The sequence below is a fragment of the Primulina tabacum genome, chromosome 7 (assembly GCF_025594145.1).
Source record: "Primulina tabacum isolate GXHZ01 chromosome 7, ASM2559414v2, whole genome shotgun sequence".
Classification (NCBI taxonomy): Eukaryota; Viridiplantae; Streptophyta; class Magnoliopsida; order Lamiales; family Gesneriaceae; genus Primulina; species Primulina tabacum.
Window position 1 is genome coordinate 34,122,773 of NC_134556.1, and position 19,673 is coordinate 34,142,445.

A 19,673-nucleotide genomic window follows, 5' to 3' on the forward strand; every position below is an offset into this window, starting at 1 on the left:
TAATAAATTTTCAAATAAATGAAAAATGATTTTTTTTCTCTACTACTTATGTAGAATATCAATTATATATTCTACTCAAATGACTTATAAATTCATATGATATAGTAAAATGTTACTTGCATAAACTTATTTGTTTGGGTACAATAATTGATCATGTTGGGCAGAGTAATTGAAATGTTGTGCTTGAGCTGTTATACTATTTAAAATATTTGATTTGCACTATTACCATAATCTATAAGTTTTGATAAAACAATAAATGCTTGAGCCTACAATTGGTATCAGAGCCAATATCGCGACTTTGATTTTCATTGATTGCAATTGGTGCAATTAATAGGAAATAGATTATGCAAAAATCAATTTCCTCAACAAGTTGAGAAAACAAATGCTTTCTAAAACAAACAACCATAATAAAACTAAAACAAGAAAGCAAAAACGTGTTGTCAAACAATAGATCCACGAGAAGCAATCTTCGGTCAACTTCTTCCCAGATGTTGTCCGCAGATGTTCTCAACATTCACAGAAACACTCTATCACCCTCTTCACAGCACGTTTCTCGAATAAGGGTTTTCTCTGAATTTCTGAACGTGCACACAGAAGTGAATATTGACCGGGGGGGAGAAGCCGCAAGAAAAACTCTCACTAAAAACTCCAAGAAAATCTTCTCACATGAAAACTCTTCACGAAAACTTCCCACGACATAGATTGTGTGTTTCTACTTTCCTTCTAATTTAACAAGCAAATCGACAGAAAAATCAAATTGAGAAAAAAATTAAGACATTTGAGACTAAATTGACTCGATAAAAACCTTGGGACTGAACCGAATATGATCCCAAACATTTGGGTCTAAACAAGTTTTTGCTTACAATAAAATTCATGTAAAAATTATTAACAAAAACATTTAAATGAAATATTGGATTTGTCGATAATCAAAATAAGAAATGAAAAAATTTTGATTCATGAGTGAGAAACAAGATATTTAAATAAAGTTATAATATCACAATGAAATAGTACACGTACATGCATTTATCACTGTATTTTGCAACTAAAATGTCAAAAAAAGTTTTCACATATTATTTTTATATCATATTTAAAATAATTATAAATCCTAATTTTTATTATTTTGAGTTGGTCTTTGTTATGAAAATTCATTGTGAATAAATTGAATTTGAAAATTCTTATATCTATGTATATCACATATTAATATATCAACGTAAGTCCAGGTAAAAAAAACTACAAAATGAACTTATTCATCTTCAATGTACACAAATTATATAGTAAAGATATATGACAATTAAGACAATAAAGTATAATATATGTTCACATATAACAAAATATATAGACAAGAAAATTAATAAATAAAAATATTTTCTAGATATAAATATTTTTTATTACTTTTTACTGTGAGTTGGGGAAGATAAAAGAGAAAAAATTATTAACTCTTTTGGATTACACAAAAAAATTGAAATGGAAGATACAGTGAATTGGAGAAGATAAAAGAGAAAAAATTATTAACTCCTTTGGGTTAAACAAAAAAATAGAAATGAAAGAAGTGTTTTTCATACAATGAATTCAGTTTCCAAATTAAATGTATTCTATAAAGATATATTTACCGTCCAAACTTTATAAATGCAATGAATTTTTCTTAAGATAAGGGTACACAAATGTTCCCGTTAAGATATTTAAACAATTATGAAAATTAAATATATTATTTTTCTGGAGATAATACCAATATGACATTAGTAATTTGATTGTGCTAATTATACTTATGAGTTAATATGAAATATTAAAATAAGTGTCATAGGAGTCACTAAAAATATGATTATTGTCAAAAATATTATTATTATAAATTGCAAATAAATGACAATATTTAATCAATATTTTTTTAAATCAGTCAATCAGTACTTTTTATGTGATGATAGATTGTTATAATAATAAAAGGTGAGCATTCAGTCGGTTCTGTTACCGATTGAACCGAATTAGTCATAACCAGATCGAACCAAAATATTTAGCAATAACCGAACCGATCGAATTAATTTTCATAACCGATGAAAACCGAACCGAATTAAAATCGATTAATTCGGTTGGTGACCGAATTAACCAATTAGTTTTTTAAAAAAATTTGTGATTTGACTTTAATTACATATGTAATTTTTTTTAACATTACAGTCTACACAAATGCATAAAAAAATAAAATCACATACATCAAATTTTTCTTTAGAATTAGAGCTGATTTTAATATTAAAAATTTAAAAATATATTAAAATGATAAATAATAAAAATTTATTAAATAATATATTTATTATATCGGTTAATTCGGTTAGCCGATTTCAAAATTATGAAAACTGTAATCGAATCGAATTAACCGATATAACCGATTTTTTTTCTAATTTGAAAACCGAATTTTCAAAATAACCGAACCAAATTTTCGAATTGACTCGGTTCGGTCGGTTAATTCGGTTTAACCAAAATTTTGCTCACCCCTAATAATAATGTGTAGTTTATATGTTATCAAGTATAAGTGATCTAATAAATTAAAGTTGACTAGGAAAGTAAAAACATCCAGTAGAAATTGTTTTCAATTTACATGAAAGAGAATAATAATCAAACAACATGGTAAATAAAAAATTGCTTATCATTGATTGTCAAAAAAGTTTGTAATAATTTAATATTATAATAAAATATATGCATTATTGAGAGAATATGACAAATAATAAAAGAAAACAATAGGATAAAAAAGATATGAGAAAAATTTTAGTAGTCCAAATCTTTTTTTAAAATTAAAAAAATATGTTTTTTTCCAAATTAGTTTAATATGCTAATTAACACGAATTGACAAAATTTACAATACTATTATCATTATCGTTTGTTGAGTTAACTAATTTTATTTCAAATTCTAATTACTTAAACATATGTTTACTACGTGCAAAGTACGTGCATTATTTCTAGTATATATATATATATAGTGTATGTATATATAATTATTACTATCTATTAAGAATTTCTTTAATAGAGACAAAAAAATTGGTCTGTTTTTTAATTTCCCAATTTTGCCTTTATTTTATATAAAAATTACATTTTTGTTTTTATTTTTTAAAATCTCAAAAAATATTTTTTTTAAAATTACAACTATTCAAATAGCACTTTAGTCCTTCGATAATTTTTCAAATTTTATTTTAGTTTATAGATAATTATAAAAAAAAATTGTACACGCACCGCAGAGTAACTAGTATATAAAGTGTATGTATATATAATGATTCATTGTTTGGTGGACCAATCAATTGGTAAGAATTCAAAGCTATCATCTTTGTCAGTGTCAACGGTTGAGGGAAGGACTGGAATGCATTTTTGTCGTGGTACTCCTCCTCCCCCATTTCCCCAACGCGTGCAATCTACAGAACAACAACGTTGACTGCTGGTTGTCTCCGTCAACTTTTCCATTTTTACACCATTATCAGTTCTTCATTCTCCGTTGTTCTTCGTTCTCGGAGGAATCAAGCGAAACCCCATGATTGATCCAAGATCATTTGAAGATCCAGGGGTGTGAAGTAGTTCTAATTTTAGGTCAATTTCAATTGCTGATTGGAGTTTGATCCGGGGCTGATTTTGATTCATTAGCACACTGTGTTTTTTCAAGGTAATGTTTCTACGTTAAAATTGTTTTTTTTTTTTTTTTTTGCATGTAAAGCAGATGCTATTGTTTGCTAGGTTTTATGTGGATCAAAGGTTTTTACTTGGTACTCTGGGATTGTGTTTTGTGTAATGCATCCTAATCTCCTCCATAGTTTAATTGCATCATAGCCGTCACCACTGGCTATTGAAATAGGGGAATTGAAATGGCTTTAGTAGTATAGTTAGAAAATTCAGGTCAAGCTCAAGAGCCAACCTAGTCATCTAAGCTCACGAATTTGTAATGAGAAAATTTTATGAATTCAAGCTGCACTCGCAAGCCAAGCTTGAAGCTCCTGATGTGAGCTCGCAAACATATTCATGATTTTTTTAAAAGAAAAACTCAAGCTGAATTTGCAAACTAAAAAGCTCAAACTGGAGCTTCTTTATTAGGAGCACGACAAGCGAGCTCTCGCATGTTTTTGTAATCGAGTCCAATCCTGCAAAAGTAAACAATAATGCTTCTGTTTTTGTTACAGTTGCTCTGATTTTTCATGGCTGAAAGCTGGGATGGAAGTCATGGCGAAGATTATCACTCAGATGACAGTCATCATTTTGAGAGACTACATATAGAACCTATTTATGACGCTTTCATATGTCCCTTAACAAAACAGGTGATGAGATATCCTGTGACATTGGAAAATGGGAAAACTTTTGAGAGAGAGGCGATTGAGAAATGGTTCAGGGATTGCCGAGAGAGTGGCAGAAGGCTGGTTTGCCCTCTAACATTGAGAGAGTTAAGAAGCACAGAAGTAAATCCAAGTATCGCTTTACAGCAAACAATTGAAGAGTGGAATGCAAGAAACGAAGCTGCTAAGCTTGACATGGCTCGTAGGTCGTTATCCTTGAACAGCCCAGAGAATGATATTCGACAGGCTTTGAAGTTCATTCAGAATCTCTGTCGAAAAAGTCTAGCGAATAAGCAAGTAATTCGTAATGCAGAGCTGATACCGATGATCATTGATGTGCTGAAGAGCAGTAATCGTCGAGTTCGCTGCATGGCTCTTGAAACGCTTCAAACTGTGGCGGAGGAAGACTTTGATAATAAGGTTGTCAAAGGTTGATGATTTATTTTGCATTTTAAACATTTGTCTCGGTTCAAGTTGTCGTTTGTGACAACTACTCAGCACTATCGGTTTTGCAGGACATAATGGCTGAAGGGGACACCGTGCGCACCATTGTCAAATTTTTATCCCATGAGCAATCCAAAGAGAGGGAAGAAGCCGTTTCTTTACTTTATGAGCTCTCTGAATCCGAAACACTATGCGAAAAGATTGGTTCAGTGAATGGAGCTATTCTTATTTTAGTCGGAATGGCTAGCAGTGATTCGGAAAACCTTGTAACTGTTGAAAAAGCAGAAAAAACCTTAGAGAATCTGGAAAAATGTGAGAACAACGTAAGACAAATGGCTGAATGCGGAAGACTGCAGCCTCTCCTGAGAAGACTGCTTGAAGGTGCACTCAGCAATCTCAATACCCTTTTTATGTTAGATTTATTATTCTTTTGGAATATTATTATGAATGTTGATGAAAAAAGCTTTATACTAGTGATAGAGACGCAACAATGATATAATTTTTATGGGCTTACAGAAAAATGTACTAAAAGTCAGAACTGTGGTAAGACCTTGATATGAATCATTGCAGGCTCCCTGGATACTAAGTTATCAATGGCTGCCTTTCTTGGAGAACTGGTACTAAACAATGATGTGAAAGTTTTTGTAGCCAGAACTGTTGGCTATTCTCTTATCAATCTTATGAGGAACAATAATATGCAATCCAGAGAGGCGGCTCTCAAAGCTTTGAACCAGATCTCATCAGACGAGGCTAGTGCTGAGGTTTTGATAGAAATCGGTATCCTCCCCCCTCTTGTTAAGGATTTGTTTACCGTTGGAGCTAACCAGCTTCCCATACGGTTGAAAGAAGTTTCGGCAACCATTCTTGCAAATGTTGTGAATTCTGGACATGCTTTTGATTTGATCCCAGTTGGACCGGACAACCAAACACTGGTCTCTGAGGAAATAATTCACGGCCTCCTACATCTTATCAGCAACACTGGGCCAGCAATTGAGTGCAAGCTTCTCCAAGTACTTGTCGGGTTGACCAGCTCTCCCACAACTGTATCAGGTGTCGTTTCTGCTATTAAAAGTTCTGGGGCCACTATTAGTTTGGTTCAGTTTATCGAAGCGCCTCAGAGGGATTTAAGAGCAGCCTCGATAAAGCTTCTTCAAAATCTCGCGCCACAAATGGGGCCGGAATTAGGTGGTTGTTTACGTGTTACGCCTGGTCAGCTCAGTAGCCTAATGAAGGTGATATTTGAGAATACAGGAATGACAGAGGAGCAGGCAGCAGCTGCTAGGCTTTTAGCCGATCTCCCTGAAAGGGATACAGGCCTCACCAGACAGATGCTAGACGAAAGTGCATGCCAGCTGCTTATTTCCCGAATCATACGGATCCGACAGGGGGAAATGAGAGGCAGCCGCTTCATGACCCCTTATTTAGAAGGACTTGTCAAGGTATTAGCAAGAATCACATTTGTTTTGTCCGAGGACTCAGGGGCTGCTCTCGCTCTTTGTCAGGTTAACAATCTAGCATCACTTTTCATAGACCTTCTACAAGCCAACGGTCTGGACAACGTGCAGATGGTATCAGCCACGGCTTTAAAGAACTTATCCCAAGAATCTATAAACTTGACTAAGCTACCGGAGTTTCCTGCTCCAGGATTTTGTGCCTCAATTTTCCCTTGTTTAAGCAAGCCACCAGTCATAACTGGATTGTGTAGGGTTCATCGTGGGATATGTTCGTTGAAAGAAACATTTTGTCTCTTAGAAGGGAATGCCGCAGACAAGTTGGTGGCCCTTTTGGACCACACTAACGACAAGGTGGTGGAAGCAGCATTGGAGGCTCTGTCCACATTATTAGATGATGGTGTTGATACAGAACAAGGAGTTCAAGTGTTACTAGATGCAGATGGAGTAAAGCCTATACTCGACATTTTACTCGAAAAACGAAACGAGAGTCTAAGAAGGAGGTCAATATGGGCAATTGAAAGATTATTGAGAAGTGATGAAATAGCCTATGTAGTTTCTGACAATCCCAATATAAGTACCGCCCTCGTGGATGCTTTCCAACACGGAGATTATCGAACACGACAGATAGCTGAGCATGCCTTACAGCATGTGGATAAATTCCCCAAGTTCTCTAGTATCTTTACAAAAAAGTGATGATAAATTGCTTGATATAGTTTCTTCATCTTTAAAGATTCCGTGTGTACTTTCTCTCGTGTCCTCTGATGTTTTGAGTTGTAAATTTAGAATGTTTGGAGAATTTAGTAGATGCTAAAGTGTAATTTGGTCGCATTTGAACCTGGAACAGCGTTCTTTTCTACATGTTTGTGAATCAATCTTCTTTCACGTGAGTATATGATTGTATTTGTTTTTCAAATTTGTTGATACTTGGCATTTTGCAAGTATCATTTTAAAACTCACAAAACACAAGCTAAACAGAGTTTATGTTACATATGCTTGTAAAAATACATAAAAGCTAGGCACAAAAAATCATTTTTCATACGAGAACATAAAATTAAAAATAAATAAATGTTTGCTGCAAGTTGACAAGGAAAGAGTACAAGAAAAAGTTGCCACAAATAAAATCATACAGAAGCAAATCAGATCTACCGTAGTTACAAACGAAGCACTGCCATTGATTTTGTCATGCAAGAAGAAGCATCCAAATCATGCGCCACATGGTTCTTTGAAATATGACTCCAGTTCGTTGTTCTAGTGTCGGAAACGTTAAACATAGTGAGGAAATCCAATACCTGTCCAAAAATCTTGAACATTTCGACCCCGAAAATAAGGTCTTCATCAGCCACAAATGCTGCGTTCCAATCCATTGGGGCATCAGGATGTACAGAAACCTCTGTCCAAGATCGATACTCAAGATCAAGTTCCCAAAGCTTCCTAACAGCTTTATTTCTCCGGCCAATTTGACCATCTCCTTCGCACCAAGAAACGGAGAGCATTAATAGCCGATTCTTGCAGGATATAAGTTTCGGATAATATTCATGCAAACGGGGTGGGAAGGGGGTAGTTTGGATTCTGGTCCAATATCCCCTTTCTACGTCGTATCCAACAAGTTTGTCACTCTCCGAGTAAACGTAAAAAATCCCGTCACAGATGACACCAGAACAAGCAACGCCAAAATCTAGAGGTACCTTTTGAATCTCTGTCCATTTATTTGATACAGAATCATAGATTTCCCCGGAATCCAATGGTTCATCCCACGATCCAAGACCTCCAACAGCAATCATTATGAATTTTCTACTATCTTTGCTGTGTGAGCTTTCCTGTTTTTGCCTAACAAATTTGAATGTCTTGATATTGGGAATTAGTGAGTTGTCATTTTCATCAAGAGAGTGCCTAGATTGGCGTCTAACTGAGAGTCGATGTGGATCCTCATAAACATCGGATACACCGCCAACTCTTGGCCTGTAGAAACGTCTGTCAGTTCGATTTTGTTGATTTCTAATGATCAAACAATCAGAACTGAACTCTGAAATTCCTAATATGGGTGACGATCTAGCATACTTCATGGCGGCAACTTTACGCCATGATTTAGTTGAGGGGCTAAATGCCAATACACCTTTGTGAGTCTTGAATGAGCTCCTATCCACCCTGCCAAAGTTGGTCAAGCTAGAACAACCCCCGACGACATAAATATCATCCTGGATGCTCGTAACTGAGAACAAAAATCTTCCTTTTAGAACATGAGAATCTAATTTGTGCCATTGCTTGAGGGAAACATCAAATGCATGTATTTCTCCGGAACAATACCCGTCTTTCACAACACCAAACACAAATAACCATGGATTTTGGAACAAGCCTTCCCTCCTCATTTGCATGAACCTAGGAGTTGTCGTCAAGTTTCTCCATTTCTTGCAGACAAGACGGGCATTCATTAGACTCGTCAGTGGGAGTCGAACCAAGCACATCTCAAGAATGTCATCCGGCAGACACGCATTCACAATATTGTTTTGTTGCACTGCATTAAATGTTAGAAGCTTTCTATTGTTCTTCCTCCAAAACTTCTCCTTCATACCATAGGCGAAGCAATCAACAGTTGCTTCCTCAGTTCCACATATCATAGTGTACCCTTTTCCCTCCTCACTTGCACTTGACCGTCTTCTACTGCCTGAATCACCATAATCTTCACTGGTGTCAGCGCCTACTTTGCAACCTCCACCACGACCATAAATTGAAAGGCATCTCAAAGACATGCCAGACACCTCATCTTCTTCACGAACTTCGATTTTTTGGTTCTTTTTTTTGAACTTCTGGCTCATACTCCTCACAAGACGTTTGGAAACACTCAAAGACTCAATATCACGATCAATATGGTCTTCACCCGTTAATCTTGGCGAGGACATCTTACACCCTTGTTTTAGCCAAACAGAAGCAATCTAATATAGGCAACACTAAATCCATTCTGCTTCAGCCACCTACACAAATACATCAAAGAGAATTTAAGAATGTTTCTTGCACTTACAAAATATCAATCCAAATATGATGAGTTACGTCAAGTATTTACAGATCAATCAAGAAAAAATTCGGAAGTAAATTACCAATACCATACAATTTTGGATAGAATCCACTCCTAAATAAGAGATGCTAATAACCACAAACTACAAAGTCTGTTAACTCGCCTCATTTGCTTGCCTGCTATAGAAATATGAGTTCTGCTCTTGATTCAAGAATTGCAAATTTTGAAAATTAAAGGAAAATCTCAAGAAGGGTCCCGGTCCAAGAAAAATGATATCCAATTGCCCCACCCCAACTCACTGAAACACCAGATTAAAGTCAACAAGCACAAGAAATCAAATCACAGATTCATATACCAACTGAAACCGAAAACAAATTACAAAATCAAAAACACGAACACGCTAAAAATCACCTCCAAGAAAGTGTAAAAATCAAGATCTGGAATGTGCTAAAAACCACAAACTACAACGCGCAAACCAATAAAGGTAAGTTGTGAATACCTTGTATCCGTACGTAAATGGAAAGGTAAGAAATTGTTAAAAGCAGGTGAGATCCATCAAAAATGGCAAACCAAAAACAAAACAAAACAAACAAACAAACCTTCAACTCAAAATCAAAGCATTTTCAGCTTTACTGTCGACCACCCAAGATCATTTCCGAGAGCCCATTTCAAGATTCACTCTAAAAATAATCGGAAGCAAACCCATTAGATCCAATCTGCATAAAAGCTCAAATCTTTAGAGATCAAGGACCAAATCACATAGAAAATTCGAGCATTTATGGCGATAACAGTTAAAAAAATTAATCAAAGGGAATCATATTGTATTTTTATATGTCAATTATAATGACCTTTTCTTTTCTTTTAGCTGGGAATGAATTCTTGGTAAAGTGGTGAGTGATGACACCAAGTGCTACCATTCGCTTTGCTTTTGTATTTGTTTTTGTTTTTGTTTTTTTGTTGGATTTTGACTCACGTCTAAATCACTAAATTTAAATCAGTGATATACTAATTTTATATATAAATATTATCAATAATAAAAATTAAAATTATGCAAATGATACTCTCTCATTGAACGATTTTATAGGAGATAAATATTCGTCTCAAAAAATTACTCTATTACACAATCTCATACAAATTTTTGTATAATAATTTAATGTATAAAATACATATAGATTTAGCCTTTGATCCGAAAAATAAATAACACATTATATAAAACTAATAAAACTTTAACTCGAGTACGAGTAAATTGAACTGAGATTCACATATTGAATTTTTGGAATCTAATTCAAATATTGATACTGCTCAAACTTAATTCGACTTTGTTATATCCATACATTAAGTTATAATAATTCTTTATTTAGGTCAAAGTTCAAGTTAAAAATGAGAAACATGAGATAAAATAATGAAATAAAATATAGCACACAAGAATGTATTAAACCTAATTTGATCCTTTTAAGTTGTCGTGTCATAGTTTCATCAATTTGTCTATTATTGTTTTCCAAAAAAATTAGTTGCTTAGTCATAACAATCACATCAAATATATTTATAAACCAAAATAAAAATAAAAATAAAAATAATGTCTTGATGGTGGCTGCCAACTATGTGCCACATGTAATGAAATGGTACATTACTTTCTTGTTCATTTGTCTATTAATTGGTTATCATTTAACCATCATGAAATTTTTTAAAATAAGGGCATTATGAGGTTGTTCTTTTCTATACAAACTTTTTTTAATGGAATTTGAATGATACAAGAATTTGATGGGTGGTGCCATTTATTGAATTAAAATTGTAATATGGGAATCCAGAGAAAAAAAAAATTGTTTTTTTTTATATCCTAATATAAAGGTGAGGAAGACTCAAACTTGAGTCAGTACATGAGAAATTTCGATTATGATATAAAAAAACAATTTAATTTTTTTTTATCCTAATCTAGGGGGTGGGAAAGACTCGAACTTGAGTCAATACATGATAAATTTCGATGAGATCATTGGGTCAAGGCCTTCCTCGGTCTCAAGATTAAATTGTTTTCAATCCTCTTAAACAATGGAATTTATTTTTGAATTTGGTTAGGTTATATCCACATGATTATGATTGTGGGCATGCTACTACTTCAACTACTATCAATTTCATGTGGTACATTTTGAAGATGGTGACTTCAGTTTCCCCCAAACATTTATCCAACCACTTGAACATGGATTAGGTGAAGAGTCTGTCGATGTAAAGTGGAGCTTTAACCTAGTACCCTCGCTCTATGTAAAGACAATTAAGAAATTTCCCTCGTTTGCCTCGAAGTGCACCATCGTATGGTTTCTGGAAGAATATAACATAAGATAGTTTTGAGGTTATGAAAGGTAGAGACACCGTCTGTCACGCCCCGAAACTCGGGATTTGACACCGGCGTCGTTTAACAATCACACAATTGAAACAACCAGCCTCGTAGCATAGTATAAACCGAAATACCAGTTTATTAATCATAATCTCAAAAACCAAAGTCTTTACAACTGAAATAACTAATGAAATAAATGCGGAAACGTTTTTACATAAAACTTGAGTACCAAAATTCAGAAACCTCTTTACTAGCAACTCTCGAGATTAAAACAATTCACCAGCCCCAAAATTGTTCCGATTCTTCTTCTTCAATCTGCTCTTCGGATTTATCTGGGAAGGTTGTAAGGGGTGAGTATTTTGGGAAATACTCAGCAAGTGGGGGCCGTTCGAGTACAACAAAACAACATGCAATTTCGAAATATACATACCATGCAAACATAATTCTTATCACGTGCGCATCATTAACCCGACACTGAGATTTATCTACTTTCAATGGTTTACTGATATCAGTCCCTAATTTTTACTCTTCTAAGGGGACGAGGTCGTATAGCGGTTATCTCCTCCACCGCGTAAGGGTACGTATGGTTGGGATTCCCACCCATAACAAGTTGAATTCTCACAGTGTCAAAACATTTATTCATGCAAAATATCGTAACCAGAAGGGTGTAGAAGAAGAATTGTACTCGCCCGAATTTTTATAAAACCGAAAATATATGCATCGAAATTCAATAATTTAAAACAAGCCCACTTACCTTAAATTCTTGATGAAAAACGTAAAAAGGCTAGGGTTCTTCGAAATTCCTACTTCACTGGTTGGACGGCGGCAGGGCTTCGCTGCGCTCGAAAATTCCTAAGGAGACTAGAGCACAAATTTTCGAAAATTTGGTGTGATATGTGGTGTGATTTTAGAGTCTACAGGGCCCTCCTATTTATAGGGGTTGGATGCTATCGTGATCGAGTGATATCGCGTTTGAATCTGAATCAAATCTTTATCGAGAATCGTGATCTATCCGTGATATAAATTCGAACTCTAAATCTTTTATCTCTCAATTTTCGAAATTCTCAAATATATACACTGTAAATTTCGAATTCTAGGGATTTTATTATCCTTTGCCTGATTTTTATCCCGGTATCTCCATATCAACTCAAATCTTAGGCATTTATCTGCGAAATTTCAAATAATAATATACACGATATTATTATTCACTCAATCTTGGTAAAATCTTACAAATCTCACATCCTCAAATGAGATAAATCCTGGTATCCAAAATATACTATCGTGATAAAACTTAAATGATAAAACTTAAAATTCTTGGATTTTACACCGTCGAGGATGAATAGGAGCGGATAAGACGACATACACTCTTGGAATTAGCTAGGACAATGGAAGGAAAACCAATCCAGATATCTTCTATTTCGCCTAAGACGAATGGCAAAAAATTATTCGGAACCGGACTAAGAAGTAAAATAATGCAATATCCAAATCTTAAAAAACTACTTGGGTGTAATAGAAGTTGTTTTGTTGTATCCAATTGTTTTATCAAGGGTTTGGTATTGTCACCTTCATCTATGGTACCCTATAGAGCCGAGCTCATTTAAAAGCCTACAGCTCCGCCCAATTCACTTGTGTCCAAATGACGAAGGATGACCTAGCTCGGATTGTCAAGCAATCAGCCGAGTAGGTCTTCTATGAGACGACTCTCAACGGGATGAGCTCCAAACTTGCTTAGCTTTCAACCCGTCGAGCTCCTTACCTCCTAGGTCTTGGTGGAGCTCCTAGGTCTTGGCTTGAGCTCCAAGCTAGGCGAGAATTCTCAGGACTTGTAGAATCTTTCAAGATCTGTACTTTTTGGACATATGTGAGGGCGACCTTTCGACTGACTCCGACACATGAAAAAAATGATCCTTATAAATACAGATGATGTTCCCGAGGTCGGCCAGACAGCCGAGCTCAGCAATATGTGACCTGTTACACAAGACACTGTATTTGTCTCCATCTCCCGTACAACAAGATCTCGTATAGGGATGACAACAAGACAGGTGTTAGACGGGTTTGACCAAACCTCATACTCGTCTCGGAAATCTGACAGGTTCAATCCACGTTTGACCCATTAAAATTTATATAATATTTAAATTTTACTCGATAGAGAATAAAAAATTTAAAAATTAATAAATCATTAAAGTTATTTTTCAAATTTATATTAATAATATTTAAAAATCCTAAGTTACAATATATCAATTTATATTCAATTAATAACACAAAATATAATGATGTATTTTCATATTAAAAATATGATAATAGATCAAACTACTAAAATATTATAAACTAAAGTTATGTATTTAGGTATTCATCATACAATATAATAAAGAAAATGTAAATAGATCATTAATAATACATACACACACATATATACACATGTATTTATATATATAGTTATATAATACCATGGTGAGTCCACTAAATCCCAAGACTCGTCTCGAATCCGCTTGTAGACCCGCTTAACTAAGTCTAATCCGACTTATTGACATCCCTAATCTCATAGGTTCATTTACTTACCTCAATTGTAGAATGCACCCTTCCGATCTAAGGCGTGATCCCTTGTGATTTGCTAAAACAAATACTCATTTGACTTTTAATATTTCCTATCCTATAAATATCATGTTTTATTTCATATTCAGGGGATGACATTCACTCTTATTTACAACTTGACAATAAGATCAAATAGATTATGATTTATAATTTAGAGAGATTTTGACTTCACATTTTGGTAACCATGCCTTATTTATCCACTCAATTGTGTAGATCCATCCCTTTTCGATTTCACGAATTTGAGGGTAAACACAACCAAAATCCCAACTCTCTCACAAAGAATACATTAAGCTTCATAAACTTTGCACTCCTCATCTGCAGGGCTAGTCTTGCAGAAGTCCTCCAGTGGATCTCCAGTCCCTTCTGCAGTCGCTCCCGGCCACTTGGTCGCCACCAAATGAGCCAAATCAACCACTCTTTGGCTGCAAAAAGTTCATGTCACATTTTAGTTCTAAATATTATATATAGACTAAAAATACAATTCATCTGTCATTTCATGTATATGCATACCTGTATCCCCATTCATTGTCGTACCAAGCCACCACCTTGACCATATCATCTCCCATCACCATTGTCAACGACGAATCGATGGTACACGAAACATCAGAGCAACGGAAATCAACTGATACGAGAGGGATGTCACATACGTCTAATATACCAGCTAATGGCCCTTCCGATGCCTTTCTAAATGCAGCATTGACATCTTCAGCCGTTAGTCCTTTCTTCTCGACATTTACAACAAGATCAACGACTGATACATTAGGTGTTGGCACTCGAAGAGCAATGCCATTGAGCTTGCCTTTCAGCTGAGGCAACACGAGTGAAACGGCCTTTGCCGCACCAGTGCTTGTGGGCACAATGTTCAGTGCAGCAGCTCTAGCCCTCCTTAGATCCCGGTGTGAAGCATCCAGAAGCCTCTGTATGTCAACAAAATGGAATTAAAACGCCGATCGTTTCTGATACAATGTTCATTCAGTGTGGCATTTCTTGAACCAAAGTACACTTTTTCTTGGAAGTTTACCTGATCACCGGTGTACGAGTGAGTGGTTGTCATGGTTCCCTTCACAATGCCTGAAAAATAGCACGATTTTTCTCCATAACACGTTTCAAAATTCACAAGACAAGTCAGAAGACCATAATCTTGAATCAAAGTTGAGGTTTCTTACCGAATTCTTCATCCATAACCATAACGAAAGGCGCCAAACAGTTGGTAGTGCAAGAAGCATTGCTATAATTTTTCAACCAAGACGTCAAATTGTGTATTATGTATGCCATATGGGAATGTTCATAAATTTCTGGCTACATATGTTAACTGACCTTATAATATCAGAAATCTCGTGGAAATAGTCTTGTTCGTTTACACCGACAACATAAGTTGGAATATCAACGCCTTTTGCCGGAGCAGTAATAATAACTTTCTTGGCTCCAGCTTGAATATGCTTTCCAGCTCCTGGACCATCTACAAAAACACCTGTCCCCTGCATGTTCCCAAATATATACTATTTGTCGGACTTTTCAAACGTAGTTGCATAAATAATTACACAATGAAAAGGAATGTTGTACCTCAATTACAATGTCGATTCCAAGCTCGCCCCATGGAAGTTGGAGAGGATCCCTACTAGAAACAACCTTAATAGTCTTTCCATCTACGCTTATCGTCTCTTTATCCACTATTTTAATGTTCGCCTTGAATGTGCCAAGGATGGAATCATATTTCAATAGGTGACAAGCCTGCCAGTGAAATTCAAACCTCACTCAGAACTATTATAAATGGACTGATCATTTTTTTTCTTGCGGAGGTTGTTTATACATTCTTACATTTTTCACTCCAGCACTGTCATTGATGACAACAACATCAAGCGGCGAATCTTTACGGCCATGCCAGCACCGGACGAAGTTTCTACCAATTCGGCCAAAACCATTTATTGCTACCTTTAATTTGGCAACAGTCTCGCCTTTAACAGGCGTTAATCCAGCTGTCTAGTGATCAAAGGCAGGAGGCTAAATACGTTATTGCCATGTTCAGAGACAAGAATGAAGCATACATGAACTGAATGTTTTCTGTTCATCTGTTCACAAGGCTCAAGTTTGTAGATTTAGCAATATTTTAGGATTCAAATTGGCCTAGAATTTCTTATATTCTAGTTTTTATGACGCACAGGGTTAGCTTCCAACGAGCAGGAAACACCATTCTGCAAAAACATACATTTCTACTTTGCCTCAAACAACAACAAAAATAGTATGTTATTTTTTCGAAAAATTCATGTCTCGGACTCTTATTCATCAAATACAACGAGTAACTCCGTCCGTATAAACCCTGTCTCCCTCCTTTATTGTACAGAATTCAACAAAGCTAACAGTCTTTCTCGGCACTAGCAAATGGCAGAGGGGAGGCCAGCAGGAGCAGTTGGCCCATTCATACTACATTTTCCAATGTGTACATTTTTCCTTTAGATATAGCATGAAAATGATATTCGAATCTCTATATTCTAAAAAATTAAATTTGTCCATGCGTTTCATTTTCTGATTTCTCGGACTAATAGAATCGAGCCATTTGTAAACAGAAATTTACAAATCTTGCAGTAGCAAGGGTAGGATAACTACCTTTGGAATGATCTGTGCAGTAACTACATCGAAGAAAGAAGCCTCCCTAGCATTCTTGGCAAATGCGACACCAACGTTGGACTTGAGACCAGAAAATTCTGCCACTTCCAGCTTCTAAATAACCACAAAAAGTTTAAACCAATTCACATCTACTCCACATACTAAATAGTATCAAACAAAACCAACCAAATTTTATCCATATTTTTCAACCAAGAACATGCATCAAACATCAAATTTACCAAAGGGAAGGAAACGTGACCTTAGAGAAGCATTGAGCAGGGAAAGAATGGGGGGCCTCAGAGTGAAGCCTGGAGCTTGATGGTATTCTTGATGGAGCCAAATTTGAGTGGCAAGCCATGGCTGCAACTTGTTAAAAATTGGATAAAATAATTTACTTATAATATGGTTTCAAAACATAAATTTTTAGAAATTATTGATTTATTTGTCGAAATTTTCTCTCACAACTTATGTTTGGAATTGGGTCAGGAGTATATGAATGGCGAGGATGGCGTTTGAAGATTGATATCAGATAAGATGATGTTTTTTCTTGTTCGGAGACAAAATATGAGCCACGTATTGAGATTGCTCTTCAATTATTCAATGGTTTATATTACTTCTCGTGACATCATATATATTAGTAGCATAACATTACACGTCATAACGAATTTGAGTGCAATATTCGTTATAAATTTTCAAATCAATGTCGACGTATAATTTTTCCACATAATTTGAGTGCATAATGAATATTAGTTATAAATTTTCAAATCAATGTCGACGTATAATTTTTCCACATAATTTGAGTGCATTATGAATATTAGTTATACATTTTCAAATCAATGTAGACATATAATTTTTTCACAAATTATTCAATAACAAATATTATCCTCATATCTGATTTTCATGTTTTTTAATCATCGAATTTGATTTTATTACGCTGAGTGCACTATAAATATTGATTGTAAATTTCCTTATCATCAGCGAACGTAGGTAACGAACCTGAGTGCACTATGAATATTGATCGTAAATTTTTAAATGAATTTTAGAAACATAATTTTTTCACAAATTATTCAATAAAAATATTATTTCACAACCTATCTATCAAACAACCATGATTTAGTTTCTATGTCCTTTTTTGTTTGATAATATATTTATTTTACATTATAAATATAATTAAGTGTATGAATTAATTGTTAATGAAAAAAATATACGCCTGAATTTTGCAGTATAATGAATAGAAAATATGAGAAAAAATGAAGTGATTAAAAATTTATATATTAATTTCAAAATTATTGATATTATTACTTGATATAAAAATTAGGAAAAACTACATGAAATTCAAGAGCGGATAATAGATTAGAAAAAAATCTCTCGAGCTAAGGGGTGTAAATATATATTTTATTGGGGGAGACAAAAAATTCAAAATAATTCATTATCGGAAAAGTCCAAAATAATAATGTATTTTCTTCCTTTACAAAAAAAAAAAAAAAAAAAACAGACACCTCCTAATCTTTAAGTATAAATATTAATATTTCAAAACTTACTAAAATTTCTTTTTAGATTTAAGTCATAACAACATAAAAACATGATAAAAATATGCATATATTAACGTAATTCAAAAACTAATTTAGAATATATACACACAAGATATGTAATGATTAAAAAATAATATATAGTGAAACAATATTTTGAATAATATCAAATATTACAAAACAATTAAGTTGTTATCACTATATTTTTAATTAATTAAAAGTCCATACAATAGTTAAAATTATCCGAAGATATATAAAAACACTTTTAAAATAGTTAATAATGTTAGATATCACAAAAACAATTAAGAGTTTACAGAGAAAAATGACAAGATATTTCGAATTTTTCAATTATAATTCAGAATTTATGATTCATGATTTAAAAAAAATTAAAAACAAAATAAAATGATTTATTTTGTTTAATGAATCAATTTGTCAATGAAAGTTTTCAAGAAAGAATTTTTTTCTTAAATAATTTCTATCAATTGTTTGACTTAATTTATTTAAAGAAATTTTCATATTCAAACTTTATTCATTTAGTTAAATTAATGTAATATCAATTGATTCATGATAGAAACAAATATTGTAGAATATAGCGTTTGTTATTTTACCAAAAATTATAGCTTGTGGTAACAGTGTTTAAATGTTAACTCAAAGCTTTCAAAATCGTAAAATAACTCAAGCTTCATGTTTCTATTGCTCTATCCAACATTGACAATTATTGTAACTCAACAATCTTTCTCTCAACAATTGCACTCTTTGTAATCAATAAAAAATTGAACTGATGATCTTGGTTCTGATACCAATTGTAGAACTAAACATTTGTCGCTTACTACAAGTTATATATGATGGTAACTCTGCATATCAAGTATTTATAGTAGAATAGTCCATTCGTCATGGTTCGATCGATGTATCATGCATGGACAATTATTGCACTCCAACAATCTCACTCTCAATAATTACACTCATTGCAATCTAATGAAATCAAACTCGTGATTTTGGCTCTGATATATACCAATTGTAGGATCATGCGCTTGCTAATTTACCGAAAGTTATAGACGGTGGTAACGACGAAACGTTAACAAAAATCTTTTAAAACAATTGAGTAAATTAGATAGAGCTTTACATCCATACATGACACTATGTTGTCTATCCCGCGCAATGAGAGGTACAAGTAGCAAAATCACAATTAAAGAATAATTGAATAAAAATCAATTTGTGGAAATTATTGCAAAACCGCAATCACTGAACAATTCAATTAATATTTTACGTTAAAAATTCTTATAAATAATCTTTAATATATTTCAAAATCTACACCATGTATGATACTTTTTAGTTCATATTTAAAAATCAATTTGTTAAAAAATTAAATAATAAATGTAAATAAATAAATAAATATTTATGCATAAAATTTAGAAA

At 33.8% G+C, this 19,673-nt stretch overlaps 3 protein-coding genes across 6 annotated transcripts; 1 reads left to right on the forward strand and 2 right to left on the reverse strand.

The window, feature by feature from the left end:
• Positions 1–3,268: 3,268 nt before the first annotated feature.
• LOC142551383 (U-box domain-containing protein 44-like) lies at positions 3,269–7,075 on the forward strand. The gene is made up of 4 exons (XM_075660593.1): positions 3,269–3,634; positions 4,146–4,715; positions 4,811–5,120; positions 5,310–7,075. Exons 2-4 carry the CDS (start codon positions 4,161–4,163, stop codon positions 6,884–6,886), a joined length of 2,442 nt encoding a protein of 813 aa, XP_075516708.1. The 5' UTR covers positions 3,269–3,634; positions 4,146–4,160; the 3' UTR covers positions 6,887–7,075.
• Positions 7,076–7,241: 166 nt separating this feature from the next.
• On the reverse strand, positions 7,242–10,106 carry LOC142551384 (F-box/kelch-repeat protein At5g42350-like). Of its 4 annotated transcripts, XM_075660595.1 has the most exons (3): positions 10,052–10,106; positions 9,803–9,919; positions 7,242–9,162 (listed from the first exon to the last, which is right to left on the reverse strand). In XM_075660595.1, exon 3 carries the CDS (start codon positions 9,088–9,090, stop codon positions 7,345–7,347), a length of 1,746 nt encoding a protein of 581 aa, XP_075516710.1. In that variant the 5' UTR covers positions 9,091–9,162; positions 9,803–9,919; positions 10,052–10,106; the 3' UTR covers positions 7,242–7,344. The 4 variants fall into 4 exon arrangements, with proteins under 4 accessions (XP_075516710.1, XP_075516713.1, XP_075516712.1 ...); XM_075660598.1 differs by lacking the exons at positions 9,803–9,919; positions 10,052–10,106 and adding an exon at positions 9,703–9,780; XM_075660597.1 differs by lacking the exons at positions 9,803–9,919; positions 10,052–10,106 and adding an exon at positions 9,380–9,679.
• A 4,141-nt stretch (positions 10,107–14,247) lies between these two features.
• On the reverse strand, positions 14,248–17,265 carry LOC142551385 (glyceraldehyde-3-phosphate dehydrogenase GAPB, chloroplastic-like). The gene is made up of 9 exons (XM_075660599.1): positions 16,988–17,265; positions 16,729–16,842; positions 15,943–16,104; positions 15,688–15,855; positions 15,442–15,602; positions 15,291–15,352; positions 15,146–15,195; positions 14,635–15,041; positions 14,248–14,546 (listed from the first exon to the last, which is right to left on the reverse strand). The coding sequence occupies exons 1-9, from the start codon at positions 17,084–17,086 to the stop codon at positions 14,411–14,413; spliced, it is 1,359 nt and encodes a 452-aa protein (XP_075516714.1). The 5' UTR covers positions 17,087–17,265; the 3' UTR covers positions 14,248–14,410.
• Positions 17,266–19,673: the final 2,408 nt, after the last annotated feature.

Coding starts and splice junctions, on each gene's coding strand:
- LOC142551383 (XM_075660593.1), top strand. CDS start 4,161: ATGGCTGAAAGCTGGGATGGAAGTCATGGCGAAGATTATCACTCAGAT. Junction 4,716..4,810: donor AGGAAGACTTTGATAATAAG/GTTGTCAAAGGT, acceptor TCGGTTTTGCAG/GACATAATGGCTGAAGGGGA. Junction 5,121..5,309: donor CCTGAGAAGACTGCTTGAAG/GTGCACTCAGCA, acceptor GAATCATTGCAG/GCTCCCTGGATACTAAGTTA.
- LOC142551384 (XM_075660595.1), bottom strand. CDS start 9,090: ATGTCCTCGCCAAGATTAACGGGTGAAGACCATATTGATCGTGATATT.
- LOC142551385 (XM_075660599.1), bottom strand. CDS start 17,086: ATGGCTTGCCACTCAAATTTGGCTCCATCAAGAATACCATCAAGCTCC. Junction 16,843..16,987: donor CTGCTCAATGCTTCTCTAAG/GTCACGTTTCCT, acceptor GTGGTTATTTAG/AAGCTGGAAGTGGCAGAATT. Junction 14,547..14,634: donor GACAATGAATGGGGATACAG/GTATGCATATAC, acceptor AACTTTTTGCAG/CCAAAGAGTGGTTGATTTGG.